Here is a 12,001-nt window from a genome sequence, read left to right on the forward strand (position 1 = left end):
TTGAAAGGTGTACAATGTTCATTCTTATTACAGTGAACACAGCATGCAATCTTGACATGTTCAGCTTAAACTAATCACAGAATATTACAAACTATTTTACCAATCCATGAATAATATTCTTGCCGTAGCCAAGGAGCCATTAAAAATATCAAAGTTTGGACATAAAGCATTATAGGATTACAGAATTCTATATAGACAATTTTTTTTCCCGCATATTCGTGAACGACCACTATATTACTACCGTATATTACTAACCTAGGAGGCTGGTCTTGATTGCATGCCGCAATGACAAAGAACGGGCAGAGAATCCTTTAAAAGCGATCGGGAAAAAATTGGTTTCGCGAATAGAAGTTGTTAGAAGTGTTAGGAGTACAGAAGTCAAATTTTACTGCATATGTTTATGATACGTTAACTTAAGCTTCACTCACCATATACTGTCCCTTTTCCCCTTTAAGCCTCGATCAATGTTTTTCGTGCAAAATTTGCCATTCAGGCACAGTAAACTTCTGGCGAAGTCAATTACGCGTGATAAATCGTGTTTGTTCTTCTATAACTAATACAATTGCACGCCTCCGAGGAGCCTGTTCTTTACTCTCAGAAAATGAAAAATACAAAAATACTCTTACCCTTTAACCTCTATATTTTTATAACTATGCATCAATATGCTATAAAGTATACACTTCTAAAAAACACAAAGTTCACTTCTAGTAAATACATCAAACTATAAATTAAAAATTATTATTTTAAGTCTCTTTTAGAATAATATTATAGTAAAAAGGATCGATCAAATAAATTTTATTGGTTTGACTGGATAGATGATGATTGATGGATGGATGTACGGATGATAGCAAAATAACACGAGAACCACTTGACGAAATAAGCTGCTATTTTATTATGTCAGGAAACTATTAACTAAGAAGCCTATTGAATATGCCTATTTTTTTACGTTTTATGTTTTCAGTTTCTAACATAATAAAATAATGAATATCTGCAAGAACAAAATCAACTAATCAAGGCTATAATCGTTGTACGGTCGATGTCACTTCCTAAACAAACTACTAGAGCTATAAGTTTAGTTGTTTTGTGCTCTTCTCTATCTTCAAGACAGTTGGTATGCCGCCACTTGAGTAAACAAATAAATAAATATCTTAAAACATACACGGTCGTCTGTTTCTACGGTAAGCAATTTAATCTTGTGTTATAGGTAGCAGATATAGCTAAATATATTTTTTATAAATTATAAAAAGAAATAATACATATATATAAATATATATTTCAGCCAGAGTCAGGCGGGAATCAAACAACAAATTGGGCCAACGGACTAGTCTAAATAAACTTAATTCTTCATCATTTCATCATTTCAGCCTAATACAGTTCACTGGCTGACATAGGCCTTCATAAGTTCGCGCCAAAAATGTGTTTTGCTCATAGTCACCTTAACTTAATTCTTAAAATACTTAAAATTTTACAATTTGTTTAGTCACAGAATTGTTGTGGATACATAAAATAATGTCAGATTGCATTTACTCAAAACTATTTGCTAAAAAAAAAAGGTTTTCAACCAGAAAATTAGGAATAACCACATCATTAAACAGGACCTTAAAACTTATAATAATGTTTATACAGAATAAGAAAATGAATCTTATAGTGATAACGTAATAAACTATTATGATTATTAATTAAAATAGATAAGAAAATACTGCAATGATTAATAATTGTTCATTGGGTTGTGAAAAAATAATCGATTTATATAATAATCGATTTTTTTGTACAATCGCGTCAAAATTTAATAGGCTCATTTAGACATTTGCCATCACGATGTAAATGCTGAAGTACAATACGAGTTGGTACTCGATACTCCAGAGGCACGATAAATCAATTCAAGTCTGTATGATTATTTGATCGATTTGATTATGTAATGTAAAGTGCATTGAATGAAAATTCTGATTAGAAAATTTATCTTAAACTTTAATATTGCAGGTAATTTGAAATGATACAATGGTACAAAAGGTCTATTAAATTTGTCTTTAATTTATTTTTTATAGTGTTTACTAATGTTTACATAAGTTTTACTTATTATAATGAAATAACTTTTTATGATTTTATGACGGTTATTAGCCAATTCTAATTTTATTTACTGTTTTGAGCTCCAAGCCCTTTCTTATCAGTGAAGATTACTACATAATATGCAATTATTATTAAAATCGAATGAAGCTGGTGAACATTAGTATTTAAAACAAAGACTGAGAACTTAAGATGTAATTGTTTTTTAGATGTTTCGTAATAATTAAAAATTGCATGCTACTATAAAGTAAGCGTGAAAAGAATACCGTAATATATTCTATCATATTATTTAACATGCCAAAAAATTTATGTATTTTTTAAAAACACTTTAAAATGTGTAGGTAATTAACAATAAATTATTTTATCGATTCTTACAGGTTCGTTCCAAGTTACGTTCTAGGGTTTTTCTCAAATGTCAAAACGGGTATATTATGATGATGATGACTATAATCTTCGTGAAAATGGAACGTTGCGGCTATCTGACTGACACTGACATTTAAAATGTAAACAACAAAATATTAATTTATACTAGTTTTACATATATAGGACCGCCGTTACCGACTGGCGGATTTGAATAATTTAATTTTATCAATTCAAGGTCAGAACACCACATTTGTATTTTAATCAGTCGACTAGGCTCGAACCCACCTAGCTCGCTCTGTACATAGTGCACATATTTTAACAAAAATAAATTATAGCGATGGCCTCGGCAATGTTAAAACTTCTTAAATCAGAAGTAAGTTTTATTCCATACATTTATGTTATACTTTGCAATTCTTTTTTATTAATTTTAATAATTGTTTTTGAAGTAAAGCTTCTTTACGCTTGTTTGACTTGGGGAGTAAGCTGGTCAATGCGTGACGAGAGCGTTACAAAAAGTGTGGTCGGGCGAAGCGAACGGAAGTTGAGAGGGAGACATAAGTTAGATGGAGCTAAAGAAGTTTTACTTCAGTCGTGTGGCCTAAGGCACGCTCGTTTTTTATATGAGAAAGTGCATGGTCATTCCTAAATTTCAATTGTCGTGTTTTCCCTAACGTTGAATTGAAATTATTGACAATTAACTTTTGATTGATACATTTAATTTATTGATTTTCATTGCTCGACAGTGTTTTTTACATATACTTCAACTTGTTTTTCTGAATTGCTGATTGCTGTATACTATTGAGAATGTGAGACAAAAATATACATCATTCAGCCAATTTGTTATTTAAACTGTCTACATTATTCATTGCTAACCCCAGAGGTTTGTTGCGCAGTTGAATATTTGTTACTGAAGTTTCATCATATACTGATCAATAATTCACGTAAGGATTGTGCGCAACAGTGCTAAAGAGGTTGTTTGAATGAGGCTGAATATAAATACCTACATTTTTTATCATTATTATTTAGTATGAGTTAGTAAATATTGCAATATGAAGACTATTATGTAACTAATTTTTTAATATTAATTCTTAGTCTTATTGCATTATTAATATATTATAATATTATATTTATTGTTTATTTAATGTGAATTTTATTTCGAGGGCTAGAATCACACTTAACATACAAATACACCTAGACCACACCTACCCTCTGTATAATATATGTATCTGTTATTATACAAACATTTCTGTGAGGTGATCAAAACCTGACTGCAAGTGCCTAAATATATGAATTAATAAAGTATGTTTTATAATAGAGGATTATAAGCTATTCAATAAAAAAAGAAAAATGGAAAATTCTTTTCTCACTAACTATTATCTTTTATTTCAGTCTCATTTACTTTTTCGTAGAAACTACAGCAGCTCAGCTCCTACAACAAAATTATTTATAGATGGACAGTTTCTAGATTCGAAGACAAATAATTGGATTGAGCTTACAAACCCAGCAACTAATGAAGTGATTGGAAGGTAATAGCTTAAAATTATTGTGTTACTATGGAAACCTTTTTGTTCTTCTATGATTCAACGAGTCACAGATTGATGGTTATGGGTTTTTTGACATACAATGGCTATCTAAGATATATACTATCATTAATTGTTTAAGAGAGTTGTGCTTGCGCAGAATTATACAGGAAAAAGTAATATGTTTTATGGAAAAGATTTAATTTCATTGACTTTGATCTATGCATAAACAAAGGTATTATTTAGTACTTCGTAAAATTAACATATTCAAAACTGATAATCTCTTCCACATTATATTTACTAAGTCTTGATACATCTTAAAATAACAGATTGTTCATAAGTAGTTAAAAATATTGTAATAAAATGTAAAAATTAATTTAAATTAGGTGTAATTTTTCTCCTACAATTATAGCACATTATCTAAATAATCACTGATAATAAATTGTTTATTTCATATCTTGTTTACTTTTTCATTAAGTCATGAAGTGTTTGACGTTGAAGTAATGTCTTTCTCTGATTAGTAAGGATTATTTTTAATTAGTCAGAAAACTTGTAACAAACAAGTGAATTTTAATGTACTGTGAATTGTAATAATATGAAATTAGAATTGACAAATTAACATTTACAAACGAAACTGCTAGTCACTCAAACTAAAATATCAATAATAATAATAGTTTTTTAAATATATTTATAAATGTTTTTCATTTAATAAAAATTGTTTTGTTGTCTCGTTATAGGGTACCAGAAACAACTCAAGAAGAATTAAACACAGCACTTGAAGCTGCCAAAAACGCGTATAAAACATGGAGTCAAAGTACTATTATGACACGCCAACAGCTCATGTTCAAGTAATAGTCTTATATAAAATATCTTTATATATAAATTTAAAATTGTATATAGGTATTTCAAAGCAATATATTACAGATTTGCACGATTGCTCCGAGAAAACCAAAGCAAATTGGCGGCAAAAATCACAGAAGAACAAGGCAAGACAATAGCTGATGCTGAAGGAGATGTTTTGAGAGGAATTCGTAAGTAATTAAAGTGTTATTTTATATTTGTTCGCTTCAGCCTATCACAGTCCACTACTGGACACAGACCTTCCCAAGGTCGCATCAAACATCCCGGTTTTCTGCAATCCTCATCCACCCTTTATCGGCAATCTTGCGTAGATCAGCGGACCGATGGGCATCCTAAACTGTTTTTACTAACAAGGGGTCACTACTCCTGGACACATCTGCTCCAACTCCCATCAGTCCTGCAACACACATGACCAATCCACAGCCACTTCAACTTGCTAGTTCTATGGGCTATGGCTATATATTTTATACTTATCCCATTTAAATACCATGTGATCAGCAGTAAAGGTTAACAGAATGATGTAAATTTAAAATATCAATATCTTTCTTAATATATATATATATTTCTTCTGTGCGTGTGTTTGTCACTGAACTCCTAAACGGCTGAACTGATTTGGTAAAAAAAAAATTACGTATATTTGTATGGGTTCATGGATGGTTTGAAAACACAACAGGACTCGGTAGGTGGCGCTGCTATCAGTATACAGCAATCAAATTGTCTGTCAATGAAAAATGTCTGCCAGGTCCATTAGTAATGTTATAAATACCTTACCAACCTACTATTGACTTTTTTAGATATTCTAATATTTCTACTTAATAAATGTAACTTTGTACTAATTGTTTTTGTTTAAAACTGTTATTTTTAATTTTCAGAGTTGGTAGAACATTGCTGTAGCATTACAAGCCTTCAACTAGGCGACTGTATTCAAAATATTGCAAGGGACATGGACACTCATAGTTACAAAGTTCCTTTGGGAGTTGTAGGAGGTGATCTTTGCATAATTATGACTTGGAGACTAAATTTTGTTAGCATTTGAAGCCTCACCGTCTAAACCTACTGGACATAATGCTATAAAATAAATAAACAATTAATATAGCAGTTAATGAAAATAAGCGAAATGCTTGTTGTACATACATGTACATATATATTAAATACTAGCTAATCCGACAGACGTTGTGCTGTCTTGCGAACTGTCAATCGAGTAAAGTTGAAACAATCATTAGATTTTTCTGAAATTTTTCAAATTTTAGCAATATTTTTTTTTAAATATCATTCCATAAGAACCTTTACAAGGTATTATAAAACTTTAATTTTTTTTTTGTCTAGAATGAGTCTAGTAGTGATTCTTTTTTAATAAAATTGTATATAAAAACGTTTGATGATTAATTAAGCTTATCGTAATAATTCTCTATTAGAAAACTTAGAAAATATCATAAAGTACCATATTATATTATATTATTTTTACAGCATGCGTAAGTACAAATGAATGCATTTATTATTATTATTATGTGAAATCAAGACAGCAACTAATTAAAAAGAAACGTGTTTCAGGTGTGGCAGCTTTTAATTTCCCAGTAATGATTCCACTGTGGATGTTCCCACCTGCAATAGTAACTGGCAACACTTGCCTCATCAAGCCTTCGGAACAGGACCCCGGTGCAACTCTCATGATGATGGAACTGTTGCAAGAGGCTGGTGCTCCGGCTGGTGTGGTTAATGTAAGTGTAGTAATGTTTACATTAACATATTTAAAAGTTAACATACATTTTTAATGGTGCAGTCTTCTAAATGTATTTCCAAATAAGTTTGAAGAAATAAATTAATATATAAGGTCAAAGTACTGCCCCATTCGGGCTGTAATATGTGGACAATATCAATAGAACAGATTTCAATAATTGTTTTTATTATTTTCTTTAGTTGTTATAATTAAAAATAAAAAACTTGCTGGAAAGAAAATATAATAAATTACTACATAAAAAGTGTTATTTTTTTTATATAAGAATTGATGTGCAAAAATTATTTTTAAACCATTATATTATCTTGCAAAGGTTGTACATGGAACCCATGACACTGTAAACTTCATCTGTGACAATCCAGATATCAAGGCAGTATCGTTTGTTGGTGGTGATGCAGCTGGAAAACATATCTATAATAGGGCTTCAGCTGCAGGTAAAACTTACTAAAATATTTATGTAAATTATGCTGCTTGTTGTTGTTGTTGCTGTTTCTTCACGGGCTATTCTTCGCAACTCGACGTCTCATTGCGCCTATTTTGCGTGGTTGGCTTGGGGCCTTATTCATGCCAGCCTAGCTCCTTGAGGAAGCCTAGCAGACCCCTTGTGTTGCCGACGACTTCCCGGAGCGACCTCGGTGTCCCGAGGTGTAGCGCCTTGTAGTTCGCCACACATAGCTCAGCTTACGCGCACACGAAAGGTATCATGCGGAACGAGTCTATCAAAGTAGCTCGTCTATTTAAACAAAGTGAAATTTTAAAAAGGGACTAAGATTTTTTATTACGCGGAACGTTATCTGCAACACGTACAGGACCCCTCATTTGAAGGAACGCAGTTATAAGTCGAACAGCCTGCTTAATACGCTTTTAATAAACTCCAGCCGCATGTCTGAGCTGATGACTGATACACATACTTTTCTTTAGCAAACTATAGACTATGATTTATCATCATTAAATTATATTAGCAGCAGCGTCTTCGGTGCAACAAAGCCAGCCCTGCTGTCACCAACCCGCCTGCCCAGCTTGGTGACTATGGGCAAAACACAAGTTTACGCCATTTTTGGGGCAAACTCTGGAGGGAACTGTGGAGGACTCTGTCAAGCAGTGGACTGCAATAGGCTGAAATAATTATGATGATGAAATTATATTAAAATTCTTTGTGTTACTTGACGTGATAATGCATGTTGTAATAACCTGACATTATAAAAACATTCTATTGTAAGCTCGTGGGTAAGAAACTATTATTAATGTTTTTTTATCTTTTGTTAGTAATCCTCATACAAATAAATCATCAACAGGTAAACGAGTACAAAGTAACATGGGAGCAAAGAACCACGGTGTGATAATGCCTGATGCTAACAAGGAACACACACTTAACCAGCTCACCGGTGCTGCCTTCGGAGCTGCTGGACAACGGTGTATGGCTCTCAGTACTGCTGTGTTTGTTGGTAAGATTTTCACAATACCTGATGAAATAAAAGGCTGATCGTATATTTCAGAGGCACACCTAGTGAGACCACCTAAAAAAGGATTTTATAATTTTGAGGATATTTATACACAATTAATAAAAATACTGAAATTTTAAAACAAATAAATTAAATTTTTAGCGAGTTATTCGCAATTTCCAAACTTAAAAAAAAATCCTCTACTGCTGCAGTGATTGCGGCCTTCACCGTGGTTGAAATAAAAAATAAAAAAAGTTTATTAAACTAGAAGGTATTGCCGATACAATTGACTACGATTATGAAAAAAAAACGAAATCCCGCAAAATTACAGGACTCTAAAAACAACATCAAGTTTTGCTCGAAAATGAAATTTATTTTGACCCGCCAAACATTACATTTCATGCAATCGAAGATCTGATAGTTCATTGCACTGAAAAACATAATATGTATACAAAATAAGAAGAAAAAAAAATCAGTGATTAGATAATTTTTTTCCGACACAACTGCAACAGATTGAAAAATCTTGTTTCGAGAAAAGCGCGTTTAAAGATAAATTGATTGATTTCATTTTGATGACTAGACGAAAATCATGGCTACAGCTAATCTGCTATTCTGGGCCCATATATTTCGCCTTCATCTTCTTTGAGATGATCGACCATCTTTCGTGGCAGTTCGTACAGTTTTGTGCTAAATCCACTAAACAGCAAAAAACATTAATTCCGTATATTCCGAGACATAAAAAGCGCACCACAGATGATGACATGATGTACGAAGTACGACACACCGCAATCCTCCATTCACAAATCACAGCAAAAACCCCGCTGAGTTGCTTGATTAAATGGCAGATTTTTTAAATTTTTTACACATTAGTACTAAATTACTGATTGTGTAAAAAAAAATGAATAATGCAATACCCATGAGTTGGATCAATCACAATATTTTCATCTTTACTTTGTAGCAGTCTTTCAGAGGACATACTGGTATTCGCGGTAGACTGCTATAACTTACTTATAGCATTTAGTATGTACTAAACTTTTGGAAATATTCATTTAGAATTTTAGTATTTTATTTTGAAAGGTATTTAAAAAATTCACACTAGGTCTGCCCCTTAATACGTATTCAAATGTAATCCATACGTATAATGCATACATACTGTACTGTAAATCTCCTACTCGTCTCGAAATTTCTAAACATACCAAATTCTTTCACGAAGTACTTTCGCCGTACAATACTTGATATATATGATATTTTTCTTGATTTAATTTTAAATAAATAATTTATCTCCGTTAAACTTTTAAATCACATTAAGACTTACCTTTCGAGAAACTATTATTTATTAAAGAGCATATCGAGAAATTGTATTATCGAGTAGTCGTACATTTGTAATTCACACACGATTACTAAGCTTACGCAAAATGAACTTAATTTAGTAGGTCAGGCTTCAAAATATGGATAATACCGATAAGTACAGTTAAAGGTTATCTGTACTTATCTAATATTGAAAATATTACAATAATATAATAAACAAATTTTTACGATACCAATAAAACAACGGGGTTTTATAGTATTGCTATCAACAAAACAGATAACTTAGTTCTTAAAAATAAAACTGGTAGGTACTTATAAGCAGATAATTAATTATAACAAGCGGTATTTAAATTATTTAACTACTTAGTTATCTTCTAGTTTATATATATAGGCTGATGTCATGAGTGATATATATATATATATATATACCACTCATGACATCAGCCTATCACAGTCCACTGCTGGACATAGGCCACCACAAATTCGCACCAAAAATGGTGTAACTCATGTGTTTTGCCCATAGTCACCATGCTGGTGGCTGGTTGGCTTTGTCGCACCGAAGACGCTGCTGCCCGACTTCGGCCTGTGTATTTCAAAGCCAGCACTTGGGTGGTTATCCCGCCATCGATCGACTTTTTAAGTTCTAAGGTTTTAGTGGAACTGTGTTATCCCTTAGTCGCCACTTACGACACCCACGGGAAGAAAGGGGTTGGCTATATATATATATATATATATATATATATATAAGATTTGTAAAATTATCTAAATATTTATATTACATAGGTGAGGCAAAAGAATGGATTCCGGATCTGGTGAAACGTGCACAGGCATTGAAAGTTAACGCTGGTCATATCCCCGGGACCGATGTGGGCCCAGTTATTTCAGTTAAAGCTAAGGAGAGGATTATTAGACTGATGGAATCCGGTAACTAAAAAAAAATTAAGCTATATACACATATTTATTGTTTTCTTCTTGTTTTTTTTTTCTTTGTTTGGCAATTATTGAAGTTCACTTGAGTATCAAATCTCCCTAATAATGTTTACGAGATGTCAATTAATAGTATCGAACTTGTGGTCACTAAATTATTAAGTTTAGTTCTAGAAAGATTAGACCCACATTTTCATTACATATTTCCTTAAAATTATTTATACACAATGAGTTTTTTTTTCGTTAACAACTGATCTGTATTCGAGACCACAGTCCTGCAATTAGTAATTATGTAAAGTTCAGACATCTTTGATCATATTCATAACTTGTAAATTTATTTCAGGTGTCAAAGAAGGTGCTAAACTCGTTCTCGATGGAAGGGGTATTAAAGTATCAGGTTTTGAAAAAGGTAACTTTGTTGGACCCTCCATACTTACTGATGTCAAACCAAACATGGAGTGCTATAAGGAAGAAATCTTTGGTCCAGTACTTGTGTGCCTCTTCGTTGATACCTTAGATGAAGCTATTCAAATGATCAACGCCAATCCCTATGGAAATGGTACAGCCATATTCACTACAAATGGCGCCACAGCTAGGAAATTCTCTGCAGAAATAGATGTTGGACAAGTAGGAGTGAATGTGCCAATTCCAGTCCCTCTTTCCATGTTTTCTTTCACTGGTACCCGAGGTAGTTTCTTGGGCACAAATCACTTCTGCGGCAAGCAAGGCATCGACTTTTACACTGAATTGAAGACTGTAGTATCGTACTGGCGTCAAAGCGATGTATCCCATTCTAAAGCTGCAGTATCTATGCCAACCCAACAGTAAAAAACCAGTGCCATTTTATTACATGTAAGCAAAAGTGTTACAGCATTTATGTTGATTATTTATACATTCATGTACATTGTACAAATGTATGTCTTCCATAATTGTGATAAGTAGAATCTGTTTTATGGGTGTTGTTTAATATTTGCTCAGCAAATAAAGGTATATTTTTTTATCTACCGTTTATTTTATTTGAAACTTATTTGTAATTACCATCATCATATTGCTGTAAGATTTATTTCATATTATTAACTAGTAAATTTTATTGGTTTGATAAAAATACTATAAAAACTCGCTAAAATAATATAATTTATTAAAGTATAGCCAAAAATATTGAAACAAAAATTTTTTTCCTCATAATATAAACTCAAAATACCTTATCGGCTATGATACATGGTTTAGAATGAAGTAATAAGGTTCAATATACTATTGAAAGTATATTATACACGACATCACAAGTTAAATAATAAGTCCACATAAGAAAACATAAGTAAGGTTATTTGGACGTGGGTGTGAATGTAAATGATTCCCATACATGGCATACCAACAGTCTGTGAGTCTGTGATGCAGCATCTAATAGATGTCATTTTACTAGGTCTGATTGTATTTTTAACTTTGCTATTCCACAGTAATTTGCGCTTATAATATACAATTACACACCAATAGTACTTTGGAAATAATTTTATTTTAAAGGAAAACGTAAAAGTTATAGCCACTGTTTTATATACAAGTCAGAAAACTAAGCCCAATTTCAATTAGGCCAATTTTAATTCAATTTCAATTTTCAATCAATTTCAATTTTCAATATCAATTAGATTAGTACGATAATTCATTACTTTTCATTCACGTCAACGCCGCTGTACGTCACTGCTATCGCTGTGTGCGGTGACGTGGTGCGGTGGTGACACTTTATTGTAATTGGTTATATTGAGTGACGTTTCATTGTAATTGCTTAT

The 12,001-nt window shown here is 32.1% G+C and overlaps 1 protein-coding gene across 1 annotated transcript; it reads left to right on the plus strand.

Annotated features, from left to right (window-relative positions):
• Positions 1–4,168: 4,168 nt before the first annotated feature.
• Positions 4,169–11,220, plus strand: LOC123661261 (probable methylmalonate-semialdehyde dehydrogenase [acylating], mitochondrial). Its single transcript, XM_045596248.1, has 9 exons — positions 4,169–4,182; positions 4,685–4,795; positions 4,872–4,978; positions 5,681–5,794; positions 6,360–6,526; positions 6,857–6,977; positions 7,839–7,988; positions 10,077–10,217; positions 10,564–11,220. Exons 1-9 carry the CDS (start codon positions 4,169–4,171, stop codon positions 11,046–11,048), a joined length of 1,410 nt encoding a protein of 469 aa, XP_045452204.1. The 3' UTR covers positions 11,049–11,220.
• Positions 11,221–12,001: the final 781 nt, after the last annotated feature.

This window comes from Melitaea cinxia, chromosome 16, assembly GCF_905220565.1.
Source record: "Melitaea cinxia chromosome 16, ilMelCinx1.1, whole genome shotgun sequence".
NCBI lineage: Eukaryota > Metazoa > Arthropoda > Insecta > Lepidoptera > Nymphalidae > Melitaea > Melitaea cinxia.